This window comes from Schistocerca americana, chromosome 2, assembly GCF_021461395.2.
Source record: "Schistocerca americana isolate TAMUIC-IGC-003095 chromosome 2, iqSchAmer2.1, whole genome shotgun sequence".
NCBI classification, from domain to species: Eukaryota; Metazoa; Arthropoda; class Insecta; order Orthoptera; family Acrididae; genus Schistocerca; species Schistocerca americana.
Window position 1 is genome coordinate 172,059,242 of NC_060120.1, and position 24,455 is coordinate 172,083,696.

General features: G+C 39.5%; 1 protein-coding gene across 1 annotated transcript in view; it reads left to right on the top strand.

The window, feature by feature from the left end:
* LOC124594901 (spermatogenesis-associated protein 20) overlaps nt 1–24,455 on the top strand; it is a 295,620-nt gene that overhangs the window by 48,797 nt on the left and 222,368 nt on the right. Inside the window, exons 6-8 of the mRNA XM_047133376.1 lie at nt 1,301–1,480; nt 9,701–9,913; nt 14,644–14,836. Of these exons, the coding sequence (XP_046989332.1) occupies nt 1,301–1,480; nt 9,701–9,913; nt 14,644–14,836 (586 nt within the window). The remainder of the gene's footprint in view (nt 1–1,300; nt 1,481–9,700; nt 9,914–14,643; nt 14,837–24,455) is intronic.

Consider the following 24,455-nt stretch of genomic DNA (forward strand, 5'->3'; position numbering starts at 1 on the left):
CTAAGAGCATGCCCTAAGGTCAGTATATGCAAGAGACCAATATGGAAATATTTGTCATCACAGTTTTTTGTGATACTGGAGTCAGTAATTCATAGAAGTGTTTGAAAATGGCCTATGACTGACATGAAATGATATTGTGAAAAATAAATGAAAACATTGACATTTGCAGGCAGTAGTGCATCATTCAACATTCACACTGCAGCAAATGCTGTCCTTGTAACAGTTGTGAGAAAATATTTAAATATATTGACAAAAAATAGCTGAATTTGTGCTTGCCTTTTATGTGTTATGACAGAGAGAGCCATTACAAATAATGTACCCCAGGTAACAAGCAAATGTTGGCAGCTGATGTGAGCCGATGCTCCATCAATGGTATGCAATGATACCGATGTGTCTGATGTAGCTCTGATGTAACTGACAGGAAGAACTGCCATGAACGGGGACCTGGACATTGTTGTCATGAGAGAAGCAAGCTGACCACTGGAAGGCAGAAACAGTGATGAGACTAGATGTAACCCAAAGTTCTGTTACAGGACTTTGATGAGTGCCCCAACACGTGCTGGAGGAAAAGGACAGAGAAAGGGAGCAGTGGCAGGACCATCTGTGATGTGGCAGGAGGAAGTCATGCAGGAAAGGAGGATGCAGAGAAGTTGGAAAGGGCTGGTGGCAGAGAGGCTGACAGCAGGCAGTACGGGGCGATGGAAACCGCTGACTCGGTGGTGCCAGAGTTGAGAGGAGAAAGCATCTGCCCAGGTGCCCAACAGGACACCACTGCAGTGACAGAAGTGACTCCAAAGGAGCTTCTAGTGGCAGTGTCAGCTGCAGTGGGGAACGTGGCGGCAGTGGCAGTGGCAGTGGTGGTGTTGGTGGCTTCAGGCTCAATCGAACCCACTAGCCGCATCAGGCACTGTGGAGGAAAAGTCAACTCTGCAAGTGCCTGACCTGATACCAAAGTAGTTGCAGAGTTGGCTGCAAAGGAACCAGCAGCAGCAGGTGGCATCAGCAGGACACCAACAGGCTCAGTGGGAAAATAACAGGCCATATGTGAAAATTAAGCTTATCTACTGCAGAAGCTTAAGAACAGTTAAATATGTTTGGGATATGGTTAAGATCTATTTTTCTTTTTCACATTTTAATTTTCTTCTTCACTGAATATGCAGGATATTCCAGGCCACATTGAATGATGTAAGATAATAATTACTAGCAGTTTTTTAACTGATCTGTTTTGACAATTTAAAATTTTAATGCTGGCAATTTGAATATTATATGTGGTCATATTAAATTTAAAATTTCATTTTAGGGTTTTGCAAGATATTCAACAGATGAAAGGTGGCATGTTCCACATTTTGAAAAGATGCTTTATGACCAGGCACAGTTAGCTATTGCCTATTCAGCAGCCTATACAGCTTCTAAAGAAGAATTTTATGCTGACATTGTTAGAGACATTCTTACTTATGTGGACAGAGATTTAGGTGATCAGGTAAGTCATATATTCCATTATTTCATAGAATATTATCTGAAGAACACTAGTGATTAGGAATTGTAACCCATGGTCATAAATGTATATAGCTAAGTACATAGAAAGTAAATAAAAATTGTCCATGAGAAATACAAGATGTAGTGTAACCAAGTCAAAATTAGAATTAAATAGAAAATCTTTTGCTACTAGATTATAGTAGTGTTGACAGCCTGACAGTATAGTTTTTTGGATTCTTCCTTGTAACACCATTATCTCAGAACTCTCCTTTAACTTTGTCATTGGTCCCTGCTACTCACCTGGCTTCAACTTACTCTAATGTCTTGTGTCATTACTGTATCTATTTAACCCCCACCCCCTCAACCTCTAATCTGGGCACTAAATTTTTATCTAGCCCACCATTATCTCTGTCATCGTCTTCTGCTCTTTCAGCTACACATGCTCCACAGTTTTTCATATGCCAAGTAATGGGGAACTTCATCTGAATTGATTGGCTATTGGTGTGCAAACCTGTGGTTGTTATGTAAGAGTTGTCCATGCTATCATTCAAATAGTATTGTGAACCCTGTGAATGGTTGACCCATTGTAATGTTATGTATTGCGCATGAGCACATGAACTAAGGTGGCAGTAGTCCTGGGATAATGATATGTACATACACAGATGGCAGTAGTATCGTGTACACAAGGTATGAAAGGGCAGGCATTGGTGGAGATGTCATTTGTACTCAGATGATTCACGTGAAAATTTTTCCAACTTGGTTATGGAGACACGTTGGGAATGAACAGACTTTGAATGGGGAATGGTAGTCGGAGCTAGATGCATGGGACATTCAGTTTCAGAAATCATTAGGAAACTCAATATTCCAAGCTGCACAGTGTCAAGAGTGTGCTGACAATACCAAATTTCCGTATTACGTCTCACCATGGCCAATGCAGTGGCTGACGGCCTGCAGGTAACAACCGAAAGCAGCGGCATTTGGATAGAGTTGTCAGTGCTAACAGACAAGCAGCACTGCATGGAATAACCACAGAAGTCAATGTGGTATGTACAATGAACTTACCTGTTAGGACAGTGCAGCAAAATTTGGCATGAATCGGCAATAGCAGCAGACAACCGACGCGAGTGCCTTTGTTAACAGCATGACATCACCTGCAGCACCTTCGATTAGATTAGATTAGATTAGATTAGATTAGATTAATACTAGTTCCATGGATCATGAATACGATATTTCGTAATGATGTGGAACGAGTCGAATTTTCCAATACATGACATAATTAGGTTAATTTAACAACACACTTAAGTTAATATAACTACTTTATTTTTTTGTGTTTTTTTATTTTTATTTTTTTTTATTTTTTTTATGTTTTTTTAATTTTTTTTCTTAATTTATATCTAAAAATTCCTCTATGGAGTAGAAGGAGTTGTCATTCAGAAATTCTTTTAATTTCTTCTTAAATACTTGTTGGTTATCTGTCAGACTTTTGATACTATTTGGTAAGTGACCAAAGACTTTAGTGCCAGTATAATTCACCCCTTTCTGTGCCAAAGTTAGATTTAATCTTGAATAGTGAAGATCGTCCTTTCTCCTAGTATTGTAGTTATGCACACTGCTATTACTTTTGAATTGGGTTTGGTTGTTAATAACAAATTTCATAAGAGAGTATATATACTGAGAAGCTACTGTGAATATCCCTAGATCCTTAAATTCCATATTGGTTGCAAAAATGTGGCCTGATCAGATGAGTCTCAATTTCAGTTGGTAAGAACTGATGGTAAGGTTTGTGTGTGGTGCAGAGTACACAAATCCAAGGACCCCTGTTGTCTACAAGGCACTGTGCAAGCTGGTGGTGGCCCCATAATGGTGTGGGCTGTGCTTATGTGGAATGAACTGGATCCTCTGGTTCAACTGGACTGAACATTGACTGGAAATGGTTATGTTCGGCTACTTGGAGACCATTTGCAGTCATTCATGGACTTCTTGCTCTGAAACAATAATTTTGTGTCATTGTGGACCACAGTTGTTCATGATTGGTTTGAAGAACATTTTGGACAGTTCGAGTGAATGATTTGACCGCCCACATCACCCAACACGAATCCCATCAAATATTTATGGAACATAATTGAGTGATCAGGTCATGCACAACATCCTGCAGTGGCAACACTTTCGCAGTTATGGGTGGTTATGTTTCTGCAGGGGACTTCTGACTCGTTGAGTCCAAGCCACGTTCAGTTTCTGCACTGCACCAGGCAAAGGTGCCCCAGTGTACTATTAGGAGCTAACCCATGACTTTTTTCACGTCAGTGTATCTTTGCTGCATGTTCATGTAAGTAACACAGTTTTTTGGAAGAGAATCTCATTCTTGAGATGAGCGTTGTGGCAACCAACACACACGCTCACACACACACACACACACACACACACACACACACACACACACGGCCCCCCCCCCCCCCCCACGAGAGAGAGAGAGAGAGAGAGAGAGAGAGAGCGTGATCTTAGAAGCACCGGGTTGCATTAAATTTAACTGAGATTCTGTGTAGTCAGACTCTTATCACCCAGGTTGCTTAATGAAATGAAATGCTCTTCTTGAATTGTAACTCAGATTTTTCCTGCAATTAAGGTGAGTTATTAGATGTACTAACGTGCAGTTCAATGAAAGATGTGGCAAAGTCACCCAGCCAGAAAAATAAAATCCAGAATAAAATGAAACTTAGGTGATCTAACAAGGCAAAAATAGACCAAAATATTTTTGTGGTACTTAAAAGAAGAGATAATCTTTGAGAAGCTGTCAGACAATTTCCATTAAGTATTGGGAGGGGCTTCTGGTAATCTCTTGGCTGTGAGGGGGGAAATTCATTGTTACACTTAATGCAAATTCATTGTTACACTTAATGCAGCAAGAGTCAGTACTATTGAATTCCAAACAACAGACCAAAAGCACAGTGTCTTTGCTGAATGGTAACTGACTCTAACAGTATCCATCAACATTCCCTAAACATATTGTTATGGGTTTGATAGAGAGAGAGTGAGAGGATGATCGTGTGATAGCTATAAGATTCTCTACAAATGTAGTGAATGTTAAGCGAGAAAGAAAGATGGATTTTGTACTGATGTTCACTGGGTCCTATCTGTATTTATGTGGGAGAATTAATTCACCCAAAACTGGTGTTATATGTTCAACCCATTGAGATGCACTAACACTAACAGTTTGACCACATGTTTTTGCTACGTGGAAGCAAGCAAACTGTGGACATTGGGACAAAATTATCTATGTTGCTGGAACTCAATGTTTCTGCCCAGGAGCTTGCCACAGCTGCTCAAGTAGAGAGTTGAAATTGTGCCTCATTCACAGGGGAAAGAAAATTAAGAAAGAAAAGTTGCAAAGTGTATAATTTGTGATGCAAACTTCATTTATAACTTAATAAACGTGTTAAAGTTTGATTTGAAATTTTCAGTGCAGATACATGTAAAGATACAGTTAAATAACACCGTAATAACTTTAACTGATACATGAATCAACAGATGTGCAATTGAACCTATAAGAATTATCAGTAAACCATTTGAAAGTAGAACAGCAATGCTAACATTAAAACAATATTCCAAACAGTATTAAGGTTCACCAAAATTCTTGTTCGTTGATTAATCTCAAGTTCCAAGCATCATTTTGCATGATAAAACATAATGATGTGGAATGTGTCATTTTTCATTCACATTGCAAATTAATGTGTAACTAGGGCTTCATACTGAACATTCATAAGTGTTTTTAATTTTTATTTTATTTGCTATTTTTTAATGTAGAGATGTGAGTTAGTAATTCCCACCCACCACTTGCGTGTGAGTGATGGTTATATGACTTTTTGTCAAGGTGACAGAATTTGTTCACCCGTTCATTTATTCATTCACAGATTATGTTTCATAAATTCGATCATGAATGAATGTATGTGGAACAAGTCAAGGTAATTAACAAGCAGAAGCCGTCACTGCTGGCTACTTGTCTAAAGTATACCAACAACAAATTATATTATTAGGAGAAACACAGCTACTTTGAATGAAAAAAGACCCTGATCTTTCTCCTATACTATTCAGCTACTGTTTTTATCTATTACTTCAAACAAAGCATTTGTATGCTTACTATAATCAGCTGCCGCATACTGACAAAGTCAAGATTTATCTAATAGAAATATTAGAGTTACATGGAATTTACATTACAGGCTCCAAATATTGTGATAAATTGTAAAAGGAGTAGCTAATGAGGTTTTATTTAATATGTTTTGAATGTTTGAAGAGTTTCAGTTTCATGCCTGATCTCCACCAGCAGTGTGTTAAGATTTTTTTGCACTACAGTATAAATTTCCATTATTAACTCTAGCTTGGCTGTATGGACACTGTTTACATACCTTATGGGGTCATCAGTGTTATTTATGAACTTGAAAATAATTTTGGTTTGCCATATTTATGATGTAACTGCACAACTGTCATATTATTGATATATTTTATAATATTGTGAAAAGGGTAGATTGCTATGCGCCGTATAGCGGTGATGTTGAATTACAGACAAGCGCAACAAGAAGACTACTAAACACACAATCTTTTGGCCAGAAAGCTTTCTTCCCAAGTAGAAACACACACACACACACACACACACACACAGCTCACACACGCGACCACAGTGGTCATGTGTGTAAGTTGCATTTGCATGAATGTATGTGCGTATGTTGTCTATTCCAGAAGAACATTCTGCAAAACTTGGATCTTGCAGTTCTAACAGAAATCTTCCTGATAGACAACTGGCAACATAAAGATTTCTGCAATCATCACCTAATGGCAAAGAAGGGAGAAAGAAGACGACCCATGGGTGGAATATCTATCCTACTGAAACCCTGGATGACGCCCACCAAAAAAATCATAAAACAAGAAAATAGTATGCTGGTAGAAGCAGCAAACATAAAAATAATTGAGCCTATTTTAAACTGCACACAAATGCTGTAGAAATAATTGACAAAATAGTCACACTCATCAAACAATGCGACAGCAAACCCACCATTATTGCAGGCGATCTTAACTGCAGAATAGACACGGAGAACTATAAAACGAAACTAGTCATTGAAACCCTAGAAGAAGATGGTTTCACCCTACTGAGCGCTAGACAGATACCTACATACATATGCCACAATGGGAAAAGCACCATTGATATCACATTAACAAGAGGAGAAATAGAAGGAAGTATTCAACCAATATGGCATGACTCCATGACTCCTATATGAAAGCACATTCCAGTGAAGATAAAAATAAATAATGTCATGTCACTGCCAGCAAGAAAGACCCACCACATCACACAAAGAAAAATTGATGTAGAAAAATTAACAAACCAGCAAGAATAAATAACACAAATAGAAACTTTAATAGAGGAAGGAGACCTTGAAAAAGCAACAGGCCAAATAGAAGACCTCCTAAAAAATTCAGTGATACAAACAAATCCAAAAATAAGGACAGCAAAAAGATGGTTCAATGCTGAATGCTACAGCAAAAGGAACACTGTTCTAAGAACGCTCCACAGATTAAGAAACCAGCACGACGAGGAAACATACAAACTGTATGCAGAAGAGAGGAGAATGTACAAAAAACTAATAGAAGAGAAGAAAAGAGAATACATAGAAAGAGAGGCAAAAAGCGAAGCGGATGAAGCAGAGAAAAACCAATACATAGCAGCAAGACCAAGAAAACTGGCTCATACATCAAATATAGACATGAAGGAATGGGAAGACCACTTCAGTAAGATACTGAACAAACGAGGAATCAAAACACCCCCCAAGAAAGAGAAACAACATCAAACTAAGGAAAATGGACAATATATGGGAACCTCTAAATGAAGAAGATGTAAAAGAAGTAATACAAGCACTGAAGAACAAGAAAGCAGCAGGACCCGATAATATATATAATGAACATATAAAAGATGCAAAAGAGGCCCTCCAACACCTATGGATCAAACTATTTAACAAATGCCTGGAACTTGGAAGAATTCAGACATAATGGAGACACTCGACAATAAAAGGTCTCTACAAAGGTAGAGGAGGCCCAACAGACCCAAACAAGTACAGAGGCATAGCCCTGGAAAATACTCAGTTCAAGATGTTTTCAAAGATAATTACACAAAAAATCAAAGCCTCTGTGGACAGTCATCCCCCAGAAAGACAAATGGGTTTTAGATCTGGAAGATCAACACTTACAGCAGTCAGGCTTCTTCTAAACAACATCAACGAAGTGCTACAAAAGAAACAAATGTTCTACACAGTGTTCATAGACTTTACCAAAGCCTTTGATCTACTGGAAAGAGATCTCATAGTCCAAAAACTGGAAAACACAATGGGAGAAGATAGCATATGGGCAAAAATAATCAAGTCAATCCTCGAATACAACTTAATCACAATATCAGACAACCTCTCTTTTCTGAACCTCATTCTGCAATCGAACGGAGTCTTACAGGGTGACCCAATGAGCCCTTTGCTGTACATTCTTGCCACTGAAGAAGTACTCTGAATTGGAGAAAATGAAGATGATTTACATGTATATGCATACACTGACAACATAGCCGTAGGTTCAACAGATATACAGAAGCTGCAGAAAATCATTGAGAAAATAGACAAATGGTGCAGTGAACACAAACTACACATAAACATAACAAAGGCAGAAATGGTAATTTTCAGAAAAGGAGGCAAAACACCCAAGACTGCGGAAATCAGCATCAGAGGACAAAAAATAAAAATCTCATCAGACTTTAAATACCTAGGGGTGACATTGCAACCAACATCCAAAAGCTTCCCAAAATATACAACAGAACGTGCAGCCCAAGCAATAATAGCAATACAAGACATCAAAAACATCTGCCTACTCAGTCTAGAAACAGCCATGAAATAAATCAACGCAAAAATCTTGTCACTCCTGGCCTATGAGGTGGATGTTATATGGGACCACCTGACAGAAAAAAATCTAGAAACATTAGAAAAGATAAAATCGACGTATCAAAAAAGAGCGCTAGACAACAAGATCTAGACTAGTGTACCTGCTAGTGAGAGAGACATTCCTAATTGAAGACATCAAACTTCGATATATGATGATGCCGCACACCAGGGCTTTCAGAAAGCAGCTGAAGATCATGGAGGACAAACGAGAAAAAAATATGGCCAGAGTAATATGGCACCGAAGCAATGAAGAACCGCTCATGGACAGCACCAAACTTCGAGCTGCGACGTGTCGTAACTAGACTTTCTATTCACGACTTTGATCATCTAATTTGCAAAAACAAAACTTATCATGACCCAACCACAACATGTGTATGTGAACTGTGTAATGAAGCCTGTGAACGATGTCACATAGAACTGTGCAGTAAAAGAGTGAAATCGATAAATGAAAATGCAAAATGTAAAATGTAAATGTAAAATGTTAAGCAAAGTAATTGTATATGGCTATTTGGCTGCAATTTTATTAAATAAATTCCTTTAGTCAAGTGGTACCATAAGACCTTCTCACTTCATTTTGATTCAGCACCTCTTCATTTGTTATTTTATCTATCTACCTACATTCAGCACTCTTCTTTAAAGCCATAGTTCAGAAGCTTCTATATTGTACTGTTCATATATTTTGTAAAATGAGCGTGAGGAATCAGTCACATTAAAGCTCATGTCGAGACTTACTTAGAGTGGTTCTTTCACATTTCTTTTTGTTTTGGATAGGATCACAGAGCAGGAGTACAGTAATTACTGGCTTTGACTCTTTAATGGACATCTTCAAAAATCTATGCATTGTACATGGAACATAACAAACAAAGCACCTGTGACGTGCATTGTCATACTGACACATGACAACACATGTCATGGATGCTTTTTTTGCCGTATACTGCCTATTGTGTAGACATTATGAAGAAAAACAAGTATATAATATGGCTATCATTTTTATCTATAGACAGAGTGTTATTTTTTCCAAAAGTCGTTCTTTCTACTCACCATTTGTGTACAGAACAGAAAGTGGGAAAATGAAAATGATATCCAAAGTATCTTCTACTATACACCTGCAGGTGGCTTGTAGAGCATTAATGTTGATGTAGATGTATTATTGTTGTGATGTCTTGTGGAAATTACAATGACTTGAAAACCAATGTGAATATTTTCGAAAATCTGACTCATGTTTAATATTGTACTAAAATTTTTTCAAAATCTTTCTTCAGTCTGGAGGATTCTACAGTGCTGAGGATGCAGATTCTTATCCAACTCATGATTCTAAGAAGAAAAAAGAAGGAGCATTCTGTGTATGGACTTTTGATGAGATTAAACGACTTTTGGCAAAATCACTACCAGAAATGTCAACTTCTGCCACTTTAGCCGATGTTTTTTGCTACCATTATTGTGTGAAACCAGGAGGAAATGTAAACCCATATCAGGTAATATTTCGGGAAATTTGTATATGGTTTGACCCCCCCCCCCCCCCCTCCACACACACACACACACACACACACACACACACACACACACACACATGTATTCTTTCTTGGTAATGCAGATTGTGATATGTACTTATATAATTACCCGTATACAGTCAACTCTTGCTAATTCAAACCTTGATAAATCAGACTTGTCAATAAATGAAACTAGTTGTCTGGTTCCTTGGCATATGCTTTATAAATTGAATTAATTCTGTATTTTTTTGTATATTTGATAAATCAAACCTATTGCTATGACAGAGCATCTGCAAACATTTTATAATTTGAAGTCAGCAGCTATGTAAGTCTCAGTAATTTGAACTGTTACATCAATTGTTTTGGTTATTTTTTTCTTATTTAAAGGGACTGTTTTGTTAACACAAGGGCAAATCTTGAAAAAATGTCTCAAGTTTCTAAATAGCGTAGCTCAAAGAATAGGAATTGGAGTCCATGTAATGCTTACCATCTTTCAACAGACCTTTTGGGAACATTTTGATGTATGAACCACAGCTTTTGGTGTCACACTTTTTTGTGCACTGTATTTTGCGTTGGGCATAAAATAAAGCATGTTAATTATTTGCGTACAGTGTTGAGTCAGCATGTTCACAATGATTTCCGCAATACTCTGTGTTTGGTGTGTGGTGATTTTTCGATGGATCCGCGAACAAAACAGCATGTTCAAGTGTGCACGGACCTTCGTCAGACTGCACCTGATGATCCAACCTTCTTGTCATGGGTTATCACCAGCAATGAGAGCTGGATTTACGGTTATGACCCAGAGACAAAGCAACAATCATCCCATTGGAAGAGCCCGAGCTCTCCAAGACCCAAAAAAGCGAGACGGTGAAGAGCAAAGTGAAGAGCATGTTCATCATTTTCTTTGATACCAAGGGAATTGTGCACAAAGGATTTGTCCCACCCAACCAAACTGTGAATTCCATGTGCTACTGTGACATTTTGCGATGGCTCCGTGAAAACGTGCGGCGACGACAGCCCGAACTTTGGCGTCAAGGGAACTGGCTGCTGAATCACAGCAGTGCACCCTGTCACACGTCCTTGCTCACCAGGACCTTTTTGGCAAAAAACAACATGGCGGTTGTACCCCACCCACCGTGCTCACCAGATTTGGCAACTTGCAACTTTGCACTATTCCCAAAACTGAAACTCAATTTGAAAGGCCGTCGGTTCGACACTCTATAGAGGATTCAAGAAGCATTGCCAGTGGTGGTAAACACCCTCAAAGAATAGGACTTCCAGTAAACGTTTGACCAGTGGCAGAAGCACTGGGCCTGGTGTGTACATGCGGATGGGAACTACTTCGAGGGTGATGGTGACCATTAGTCCAAAGGTAAGGTTTTCAACAGATGGCAGCACCAGTCCTGAAAATTTTGGATAGAGCCTTGTAGGTACCCACATCTTGAAATAAAAAGAAAGTAGAAGCTTTATTTTGTTTCTGGGAGATCTTTACGCTAGTATCTTTAAAGCTGACTTTTAAAAAGATGTTGCTGACATAAATTATGGTTCAAAAATTCTTTTAATAATGATTATCAAAAATTTCAGTAGTTAACACACATTGTTTTCTGTAGAAAATCTTCAATTTTCAAATTTTAGCCATGAGAACAGTCTACTTCAGGACAGTATACAAAATTTCAGCTCTCTGTCTTTAGTAGTTTTTAACCAACGTGTACCAGAACATCAGAAAAGTGAACTTTCAGGAAATTAAAGTTAAAACTTGTTTCTCTATCTAACCTGTGTAACACTAATGCATCCCAGGTCCATATTCATCTTCTTTCTGGTGTTGTTCTTCCTCCTCCTTTTTCTAGAATTATTCTTCTTATTCTTGCTACTTTGGTGACTTTCAGCACTGATTTCTCTGCTTCGAAGAGTCTTCTGCAGTCAATTGCAATTAGAGCTCTTTACATACAGTAGTGCTCAAAAGTCTTTTGAGAACATAACATTTGTTATTATTCCTGTTAAAATAAAGCACTATCAGACAGTGTATTGGGTATAGTGGGGCGCAGTATAACTGCGATTATTTGAAGGTCTCAGGTTGGGGCTTGTATGTGTACACTTTATGCTGCCAGATGAATGTGACTCTCAACCAGCTCAAAAGTATTTTGACACACTGTTTGCTCCGTGAATTCATGGATGTCACTTGCTTCTTAGTTCTGATTTCTACTGATATTTACTTACAGTGATAACAAACTTTTCAACAAGTGATGTTCATGAGTTGGCTTTAATGATACAAAGAGAATTGAAAGGAAAATGTAATGATGACATTCATGTTTCCTTTGTCAAATGACACTTGAAACTCTTTGGAGTACATGGACTAAGACCAATCAAAAACCCAGGAAGGCCCTACTTGGATTTACAAAATAAAACAGATCATAGTCCAGTTCAGACTGGTCTAAAATTGTGTGGAGTGATGAGAGTAAATTTAATTTAATGTAATCTGATTGTATCAAGTATGTTCAACATGTTCAACACCCTGTAAATAAAAGACTGACTTTTGGTTCCAAATTCCCACAGTCAAATATGGAGATGGCAGTGTGATGGTTTGGGGATGTTTTTTACACTCTGTAGTTGGACGGTTAGTTCAAATTGAAGGTAATATGGATCAGATCATTTATGAAAAAGTATTGAAGACTCAAACACTGCCATATGCTTAACACCACAGGCCAGCTGGATGGTATTTTCAACAAGACAATGTTACCAAGCACAAGTCCAAGTACATTAGCGATTTTTTTTTTTAAATGCAAAAAGTCAAGGTTTTGGAGTGGCCAAGTCAAAGTCTGGATTTGAATCCTAAAGAACATCTGTGGGAGGAGTTGGATCACACAATAAGAATAAAAAATATTTGAACAAAGGCACTTTTTTTGAAGCTCTTAAAACTGAGTGGGATAAAATTTTGATTGATCGGTTCCAAATTCCAAAAGTTGGCGACTCAGTGCCAGCATGGTGTGAGGCTGTCATAAAAGCCAAGGGATATCCCACCAAATATTGATTTTCTTACTATGGTTGGCGACAATTGTGTGTTAAGAAATGTGTTTTTTTTTTTTCAACAATATCAAAATACTTTTGCTCCACCATTATCCTCGTTAAAAAAGGTTACACTCTATTATGTTGCAAACAAGGGCTAGTTGGTCACTATTCTGTAGAACATTGAATATCCATCAATAAAATAAATTACTGAATTTCATGATTCATATTTGTTTTTAATTAATCCAATTAATATATTTGTCAAAATATTTTTGAGCACTACTGTATTTAGTCCACCAGACACTCTCATCAATTATATAACCTTAAACATTGCCACTGTTCCATTATTAAAACCTAGCAGAGCATCCAGCACAACTATTTTGGAAGTATTTAGTTCTACCAGAACTGTTTTTGGTACCTGTCCCCATGTATAATTGTTAAAACTCTCATTAGGATTTTGAATACCAATTATCTAATAATTTTCTGTCACTAAGTCTTCCATATATAGGTTTTACAACTTCCATTATAGTAAATGGCAAAGACTGCTTATGTTTGTTGGTCTTACCTTGAATAAAAGCCCTCTAATAGCCACACCATGACTCATAGCCAGGTAGACAGGGTACATGACTTATGTCATCACATGTGGCAGCTTTATGAAAGAAGGTGGCCCATACTGCATTTCTCAAAGGGTATAATCAGATAAATTTTAAAAGATTTCCTCTACTGTAAAGGTGGACAACTCATTATTGACTTTCTCAATTTGTGAAGCTCTTTCTCCTGAATAAATCATTCAGTTTTTGTGAAGTTGCAATCACTTGTTTGTTTGTATGCTTGCATAAGATCTACTGATTTCTGCCCCATTCAGATAATTCTTTTGTGGTGCATTTCTTTTTTTTCATTTTCATTTCTTTCTTTCTTTTGAAGGAGTGTATAAAAGAATGTTAGAAAGTAAGTTACATGTCATACAATGCTAAGACCTTTACACAGCAAGAATGGTGCAATGTTAGAAGAGAGTACAGACACAGATCTGCTTTGGTGTGGGTAACAGGTGCATCACAGAGTGCGACTGAAATGACACAGAAACTGGAAGTGTACTCCAAAGTTGTACACAGGACAATATGATTCTTAGGTGTGTAAATTGCTCACAGTGTCTCTGTGATATGTTGGCTGTGTATGGACCAAGTGCAGTGTCATATCCAGCCATAGTGAAATGGATCTGTCAATTTGACCAAGGCGACACAGATGTGGGCAATACTGATTTGGAAGTCCAGATCTCGCACCATGTTTTTTATATCTTTTCAGCAAGCCGAAAGAAAACCAGAAGGGAAGGAGATTTTCCTGCGACGAGGGTACTCGTACAGAGGTTCTCAGATGACCAAGGAATGAATTTTTATCATCCAGGAATTTAATGATTGTTAAAACATTCCAGCCACTGTTTACAGAGACTTGATGATTATGTTGGAAAATTGTGTCATATATCTATGTCTCTTTGGTGTTTAGTGCAGCATTCAATAAAAGTTACTTAACCTGCCACAATAATGTGTAACTTACTTTTTGAAATCCTGTCACATTTAACTTCTTAGTTATGAAAAGTAGCCAAACTATTGGTACCCGTTATACTTTTAGTTGTATGTTCTCATCATATAAATTTTTTTGGAACTTTACAAGAGTTTTTATTAACTGTTCCTTGTTTTCACCAATTTCAAATGTAGGATCCTCATGATGAACTGAAGGGGCAGAATGTTTTAATAGTTGAAGGAAGTGAGGAAGAGACAGCTGAACATTTTAAACTTACATTGGAGCAAACACGAGTCTTTCTCAAAGAAGGTTGTAATATTTTGTATGAAGCTCGCCAAAAAAGGCCTAGACCCCATTTGGACAGCAAGATGCTTACAGCTTGGAATGGTAATTATGGCGTTAAATTATACTTAGAACTTGGTGGTAGTATAAAAATGTATTCTGACAAGTAGCAGTGTTTGGTTTGTTTTTATATATTTGTGTTTTACACTCCTATAAGACTAATCTCAAAAGATTGTTGGAGTTGTGTGTCTAATTATTGCAAAATATTGTTCTTTCTTAAATATGTTTTGGCATAGTTTTGTCATCATCATGAATTTTATTTCAGATACATAGAAAAGAAAAATGTAGATGGTGCACGATGAGAGTACAGTGATTTACGATGTTTTTCATTATTAATTTTGTGATTAAGTATGTAATGTTTTTTTCTGTGTTTCAATGATCACCCCTTTTTTGTTTTAATCATCTGATACTACTTGCTTTTCGTAGTACTTTCACTGTGTGCTATAAGATCCACACTCAGACCCCATGATCCCTTTAATCTTTTCAATTTTTGTGAATTTCAGGTTGTGTGATGCTACGCTATTGATTGAACTGTGTTCTGTTGCAGTGATTGGTATTTCAAGCCAATAGCTTCTCAATTCTTTTCCAAATAGTATATTTGTAAGGCAGTGCATAAGAGTTCTAATCAGTTGACTTTAATTGCAAATAACAAGAAACCCAGTGTATGTGCTTTTCACACCTATTTCATTGCCTGTTCCTTTCTGTTTGACTCCATTGTTCAGCCACTTTCTTGAAGTCATTCTCAGCAGCAGTAACCCAACTCTTTAATAACCTCCTGCTTTATATTAGAGAACTGAATAACATCTCCAGCTTCAGTGGACAATTAATGTCATACCTACCAAAGCAACAACAGTGATTACCATTGTCCCTGTGCACACTTGTTGCGCTTGTACGCCCTTCTTTCCAACCACAATTTCCTCATTTCCCAGTCTGATAAGCTGGTTCAGATACAGAACTCGCTGTATCAGAAAACATTTATTTTGTGCACCAATAAATTCTTTTTATATCTACCACTATCATTATTATTATTATTATTATTATTATTATTATTATTATTTATATTGTTTTTATTGTTGTTGTTGTTGTTGTTGTTGCTGTTGCTGCTGCTGCTACTACTACTACTACTGCAACGACGACGACGACGACAACGACAAATACCATTACTATTAATATCCCTGTTAGTGGTAACAGCAACAGCAGTAGAGGTGCTGCAAGTTTTAACTTCATTAATTCATAGTCTGTTTTATTTACTTACATTGCCACTATAGGCATTCAAATCATTTTATTACTATTTGTCATATTAAAATTGTTATTTCTTGGAGGTAACTGTAATGTGAAAAAGATACTGTGTGTGCGAAATCCTGGTCTGGTGCAAGAGAGGGCCTGATACCTCTAATCATATCAGGCTTAATACATAAATTTTATTTTAAGTACAAGCTTTTTGCTGCACTATTTATTTATTTATTTTTTCATAGTGATACAAATTGCATGATGAGCTCATTTTGGCTTGTTATCATCATTCGATCTACCTGTGAAGATGGTATAATATGTACAATATTGTTTCCTACGTCTACGTTAGTCTGTGTCTGCAAGTGACATCTTCTGCTTACGTCATAGCTGGCATGATGTTTTCCATATGGCATCATGGAGTGTCAATGTTGGTTGTCTTTTTGTTATGATTGATCACATTGTGTATATGTTTACTTTGTGTTTGCATGATCTTGTTAAGTTATTTTTGACAGCTTTGGCTCCAGTGATAGTATATGTTCGCAATGGAATTACTATTTTTGGGAAAGTCAGTGATTACGTTCAATTTTACAGAGATAGTATTTTATGATTTTTCCTCAAATGAATAGTGTTCTACTGTTTTGTGTTTATCACAATAATTCACCCATTTTCTTTTAGTATGTCAGTAAAATTTTCAAGGGCTTTTCATGTTGAAAATCTGTTGTTTGTTGAGGGTATCTTCTGGATACTTTTCTGTCTGAGTCTACATTTCCATTTCCTCCAAAATATTCATTGTATGTCCTCTAGGTACTTTGTGTAGAATGTTTAGGGCATTTTCAATATTTACTGCTCTATGTTCTTGGCCTTTAACATGCATGTAGAATGTGGATTGACTACTTTAGCAGTCTCGTTTGTGTCCTTTAAATCTGATTCTGAAATTCCTGCCGCTTACCTATCCGTCTGATATAAAATTTATTGCAGTCGTTATAAAAAATTTTGTAGATGCCTTTATTTGAAAAAAGTGAAGATATTATGTTTTGTTGCGTAAACAAATTGTTCATCTTGTCTGATATTTGGCCTATGTATGATGTTGAACATGGGTATTTGCAATTTTTTTTCTTTTTAATATTATTTCTTTATATATACCATCTGTTTTTGGTTTTATATGCTGTTCACATAATTTTTGCACCATTTTAAGGTTGAAGTCAGTTCGTTGTGCTGTTTTTCATGGCATTTTTGTTTCATCTTGCATCACATTATTATTGGGAGGGAACTTTAAAATAAAATTGTATTACCCATTGATTTGAACTACTTGTAATTATTCAAATTTGGATGACAAGAATTTTTATTTATGATTATGTCAGTCATATCAGATTTTCCATGTATTTCAAATTTGTGGTTGCTGCTGTTGTTGCTTATTTTTAGGTCTAAAAAGTGTATGGGTTTGTTTTGTTCTATTTCCATTGTGGATTTTATGTTAGGGTGCAAGTTGTTAAGTTGCTGATGGATCATTTTTATGTCTTAGTCATCTCCGTCTACTGGTAGCAGTGTGTCATCACCATATCAGTGCTGATAGATTGTGGCAACTTCTTCCATCACCTCCACCTTTAACATCAGATGATGGGCTGCACACACCGAAAAGAAGCAATCAGCCAAGTGCCTGCCAGCCAAGGTACCATCGCATCCCCCCCAACACCCGTCCTGGTCACTGCAGCCAGGGGTGAAGCTTAGATGGCCACGTTCTCTGAATGCCAGGCATGCCATGCCATCAAAGAGCATTCTCTTCTTCTGCTTTGATGGGGCAACATCTCCTGACTGTGCTCTTGGCAGCTCGCCTGCACAATGCCACGTAGCTCACATTGCCAGTTTATACACAAACAGCAGGATTCTTACCCCACATCCAATGTCAGTGTTTTGTCATGATTCATTTAACAAGAGGAGTACTACCACATTTTCTGCACTATATTCTTGAGCAGTGTTCTTTTAAGATGCTTTAATTGACAAAGCCTGATGCCAGGCGCCTGGTTTGTCCCCCAGGCATCAGCACCTGGAATACTGTGTGCAGTGTGGTGTAAATACTGCAGTGAAGTGCAGTGTGTGTCAGGAGTACCAGATGTGTTTATTACCATTCCATCCCTGGCAGTTTTGACACGCCTTTGCCGCCAAGCGTACCACGAGGAGATGCCAGACAAAGGCCATTCACAATCTGCCCTGTTCCAAGACTCCACTGTGAGTGAAGTGGGCCCTCCTTGATTAAGAAGTAGTACCTTGTTGTATTTCACTGTAGTTGTTAGCTTTCACGGCTAATATCTCCAAACCAGCTCTTGAAGTTCTTTCAGCATGCCCCATTATTTATTGTTCTTGTTCTTAATAAGTGCACCGCTATAAGCTTGTATGCCTCTTAGAAGCATAAAAGGGAACCTAAATTGTTCCTTTACTGGTGACCACTGCGAAATCACAGTGCATAGTGTCACGGCCAAAACATGCTGTTTTTTATTATTCGGATTAGTACAGCCCCACGTGGTAATGAAATCAGTTCCTGTTAGGTCGGCCGGATCCCACTCTCACCACCACCCCCCGCTCACCTTCTCCACCCCTACCCGCACCCATACACACACCCATCCTCCTGCATGCATCACCACTCCCATCCTGCACCATATGTTCGACCGCACCAATGCTTCCGTCCGCAGCCCTCCCAAGCCCCTCCACATCCACCAGACCCTTGTGTGCTCTACCATGCTCCTCCGTGCCATACCTGCAGCTGACACATGTGCGCCCAGACAAACCGCAGTTTACCGTGCTGCATACTTTACACTGCTATCCACAACAACACACATTGGAGATTGTATTGCCTGGTCCTTACTATGCTTGTTCTGTCTACCTTCTTCTTTGCAATATTGCTCCCAGTACCACCCCACATACTGTGACATGCTGCCTGCACTGTTACCGTATCTACTCGAATCTAAGCCGCACTTTTTTTCCGGTTTTTGTAATCAAAAAAACCGCCTGCGGCTTAGAATCGAGTGCAAAGTAAGCGGAAGTTCTGAAAAATGTTGGTAGGTGAGGCCACAACAAACTTCTGCCGTCGAATATACCGTATTTACACAAATCTAAGCCGCACTCGAATCTAAGCCGCACCTGAAAAATGAGACTCGAAATAAAGGAAAAAAAAGTTCCTGAATCTGAGCCGCACGTGAAATTTGAGACTCGAAATTCAAGGGGAGAGAAAAGTTTTAGGCCGCACCTCCAAATCGAAACAAAGTTGGTCCATTGTAATGTGAGAGACAATTTAGGTCGAATGAATGACGATACAGCTACAGTAGTTTCGTTCGAGTCGTAAGCTTAGCAGTTAAGCTTTACCAGGTAGCCATTGCTATGCGTCAGGCGCTCCATCCGTATTTATACGGGTACCCTTCCTTTTTCACGTGCTTCGCCTGGTTTGAATCGATTGCTTATTTTGCTTTGATCTGATAAGTGCCGTTTTCTTTGTTATAGGTGTTTATGTCACTCTAAGCTGAAAATGCATTACTGTACTGTGTCATGCATTGTTTGTCGCATTCTGATAGTGAGTGTTTACGGCCTGTCGCCGCTCGCGGCATGGCTATCTTTTGTGTGCGTTACTGCCGCTTTTTTTTAAAAAATATGAGAGAGAGAAAAAAATCGTCTCATTAGCGAAACAATGGCAAGGGACTGCTATTTGTTGTTACTTAAACTGCTGCTTTCTTTGATAATGATCAACAAGAACCAAATAATAGACTGCATATGATAGAACATGTTCTGAACGAGAGTTGGGCGAAAATTTTTCTCCGTTTGAAAATCTTTGCGGCCGCTTCTTTAGTACATCAAATTCTGCACAGAAATTAGAGCCATCTTAGATTTAAAAATCTAGTCAGTTGTCGTGCTTCATTTCTGACTGTATCACTATTAGGCATAAGAATAATACGAATATAAACATGACACGATACGTATATTCTTCCGCGTTTGCTGTTGTCTCACTCTAGTTTCGTAGTTTATTAGGCAGACAGGATTTAAATGAGATAGCAGCAAACACGAAAGAATACATGGCAAAATGTTTATATTCGTATTATTCTTATGGTGAAAAGAATAATGCATGTGATTCACATTTCATCAGGTTCCTATTAGCAACCATCTCTTCTCACAGGTAGGAAAAAATTCAGGACGTAGAGTTGACCATATTGACAAACATCTGAAGCAGTCTTGTCAGTCGGATTTTCGTAGTACATTGAAATTCTGCTACATTCGAAGATGAGCAATACGGAATTTGTATTTACTTCATTGAATAATGTATGAAAATGCAGTGATTGAAACTCGGGGCGGAGAAAAAAAGCTCGTCTTCCACCCTTTTTTTTTTTTTTAATTTATTTACTGACACAGAGGTTTTGGCGCCAGTATTTATCTTTGTGCCTACAAAGCATGCCTGTGTACAACATGTATTCGACGGCAGAAGTTAGTTGTGGCGGCACCTATCGACATTTTTCAGAACTTCCGCTTGCTTTGTACTCGATTCTAAGCTGCAGGCGGTTTTTTGGATTACAAAAACCGGAAAAAAAGTGCGGCTTAGATTTGGGTAAATACGGTATGTAGTGCTATACAGGCATGCTTTGCAGGCACAAAGATAAATACTGGCGCCAAAACCTCTGCATCAGTAAATAAATTAAAAAAAGGTGGAAGACGAGCTTTTTCTCTGCCCCGAGTTTTGACCACCGCATTTTTCATACATTATCCAACGTAGTAAATACAAATTCCGTATTGTTCATCTTCGAATGTAGCAGCATTTCAATGTACTACAAAAATCCGACTGGAAAGACTGTTTGGGATGTTTATCAATATGGCCAACTCCGCGTTCTGAATTTTTTCCAACCTGTGAGAAGAGATCGTTGCTAACAGGAATTTTATGAATTGTGAATCACATGCAGTATTCTCTGCACCATAAGAATAATATGAATATAAACATTTTGCCATGTATTCTTTCGTGTTTGCTGCTATCTCATTTAAATCCTGTCTGCCTAATAAACTACGAAACTAGAGTGAGTGAGACAGCAGCAAACGCGGAATAATATATATATGTCGTGTTTATATTCTTATTATTCTTATGCCTAATAGTGACACAGTCAGAAATGAAGCACGGCAATTGACTAGATTTTTAAATCTACGATGACTAATTCCTGTGCAGAATGTAATGTACTGAAGAGGCGTCTGCAAAGATTTTCAAACGGAGAAAAATTTTCCCTAAACTCTAGTTCAGAACATCATCTATCATACGCAGTCTATTATTTGGTTCTTGTTGATCATTATCAAAGAAAGCAGCAGTGTAAGTAACAACAAATAGCAGTCTCTTGCCATTGTTTCGCTAATGAGAAGATTCCTCTTTTAAGCCATGGTTGCGCGCACAACAGCAAGCCATGCCGCGAGCGGCGACAGGCTGTTAACACTCATTAACAGAATGCGATAAACAATGCATGACACAGTACAATAATACATTTTCAGCTTAGAGTGACGTAAACACCTATAACATAGAGAACGGCACTTATCAGATCAAAGAAAAATAAGCAATCAATTCAAACCAGACGAAGCACGTGAAAAAGGAAGGGTACCCGTATAAATACGGACGGAGCGCCTGACGCATAGCAATACCTACCTGGTAAAGCTTAACTGCTAAGCTTACGACTCGAACCAAACTACTGTAGCTGTATTGTCATTCATTCGACCTAAATTGTGTCTCATATTACAATGGACCAACTTTGTTTCGATTTCAAGGTGTGGCCTAAAACTTTTCTCTCCCCCTTGAATTTCGAGTCTCAAATTTCAGGTGCGGCTTAGATTCGGGAAATTTTTTTTGTCCTTGATTTCAAGTCTCATTTTTCACGTGCGGCTTAGATTCGAGTAAATACGGTAAGTCACAATGTCACCGAAAAACGTATGCCCTGTGGCAGTATGCCTTACATGCTCTCTAACTAGCAGCCCCCCCCCCCCCCCCCGCCCCCCACCCCATTACCCCTCCTGCTCCAGCAACTACAAGCACTTCAGAGGTGTTGGAACTTCACATGCAGCTGTCAGCACTACAGAAACAGTTGACTAATCTGCTCCCAGCACAAGCTGCCTCTGCAGACCCTCTGTGGTTGTGTGGCTGCTCACTTGCCCCCCTTCAAACTGTGAGCCCCATGCCTGTGGTTTGCTTCTATCGAGGCAGTTTTCACAGGTTTCTGTATCATGAGCTATGGAACAAAATTCGGGATGGTTTTTGGCCACCTTGACCTCACCACCACCGCCAAAGACCAGGGATGTTATTTCACGTCCACTCCTATCCAGGAGCTACACTAAATTAAAAGAATGCATCATATCCAGTTTCACCCCTTTGGAGCTGCAATGGGCCCATAATTTGTTGTAATCCAAGCAGTGGGACGACGTGTGCCCACCCCTGCTGCTGGATCACATCCGAGCACTCGGCGAGCCACAGATCCACCCCAGAGGCCTGCACCTAAACTACAGGCTTTTGCACCTTCCCGTCCCCATACAGGCTGCCTTTCCTTGCACACCCATGTATCATTAGGTGATGCAATGATCGTGGCCAATAAATGGTTTGAAACCCTGAACTACTTCTCTGCTGCATCTGCAGTACAGAATGCTGGCTGTCAGCCTGCGGTTCCAGCTGGCTATTCACCCCCCCCCCTTCTGCCCCCCCCCCCCAAGCCACCGCATGCGCAATGTCACTCGCACCCCCTGCTGCGAATGACCCTCCACTCAGGATGGAGGCCCCTGACCTGACCTTCCTGAGCTCTGAGATGGCAGCACTTACCATCAGTGTCACCCACCTACACCTCAAGCACCTGCTGTCATGTGCTGACTGCCTCCAAGCATGTGATGCCAGCCCAGGCAGAAACAGCCACCCCCATCAGCACAGTTCTAACCACCCCCTTGACAACCATCGTGAACTAGGCACAACTTGCTGGTACCGCCAAAGGTTTGGCTAGAACATGACCAGCTGCGGACCTCCATGTTCCTGGTCCCCCAAACCATGGCAGCCACTGGAAGTAGCCATGCCCTGTTGCTGTACCACTTCACGGCACCTGTTCATATGGGATTTGAATGACACTAGTTCCCTTGTCCACTACCTCGTTGACACCGGCTCCAGCCTGTCCATATTTCCTTGCAAACTACTACTAAAGCCCAGATCCCGCTCTCCCCTCCTCATTACTGCTGCCAGCAACTTGGCAATCCCTACTTACAACGTGCATACCTGCTCGCTCGATCTAGGCTTACAATGCGAACTCAAGTGGACTTTCACAGTTGCAGACATTAGTGACCCCATTCTGGGTGCCAACTTCCTCACTCATTACAGCCTACTGGCTGGTGTTGCGAAGCATCGTTTAGTTGACGGCACCTCTGGTAGGACCATTTGCTACAGCTTCTGCCCCGCTGTGTGTTTTGCTAAGAAACAGTGGCAGTTTCAGGCCCATATGCTCAGCTCCTTGCAGAATTTTTCCTCCTCATCCAGCCAGCCAGCACCCAGTGCCCCCTCCACCCCCTCCCCCCCCTCCCCCCTCCCTCCCCCCAGAATGTTCAGCATGACAATATGTGTTACATCACCACAACCACAACCCTTGCCCCCGGGTTTTATGCCATGCTTGCCCCCATGAGTGCAAAATCATACAAAAGGAGTTCTAAGAGGTGCTCACCACCGACATAGTTTGCCCATCCAAAAGCCCCTGGGCTTCAGCTCTTCACCTAGGCCCAAAGAAGGATGGTTCCGGGTCCCTTGTGGTGATTACTGTAAACTCAATGCCTGCAACATTGCTGACCACTATCCTGTCCCACTCCTCTGCACCAATAAGAACATCATCTCAGGAGCTACTATCTTCAGTAAGATGGATTGCACTAAAGCTTGCACACAAATCTCAGTCGGCCCAGAGAACATTAAGAGAACAGCCATAATCACACCTTTTGGCCTGTTTGATACTGGAAAAGAGCCATAGCCATACCTTTCTGCCTTTTTGAGAGTGCATTCATGACATCGGGCCTCCACAGTGCTGCATAAAAATGGCAGTGACTTTTGGACAACATCCTCTTAGACACACTGGGGTGTTTCGCGTACCTGGATGATATACTCATCTACTCCAAGGCCCCTACCAAACACCACCAACACCTATGCAAAATTTTTTCCTACTTCAGAAAGCTAGAGTGAGCCCCAATATGGCAAAATGCATTTTTGGGGCAAGCGAGGTCGAATTCCTTGGACACTTTGTCTCTGCTGCTGGCTTCTCCCCTGTCCTTTAGACAGTACAGGCACCTTGCATACCGTACTACCTTTAAAGGCCTCCAGTGTTTCATTGGCGTGGTCACCTTTTTCCGTCGCCATCTTAAGAATGTCCCTGCCACCCAAGAGCCCCTTACTACAGCACTCCATGGCGATAAAAAG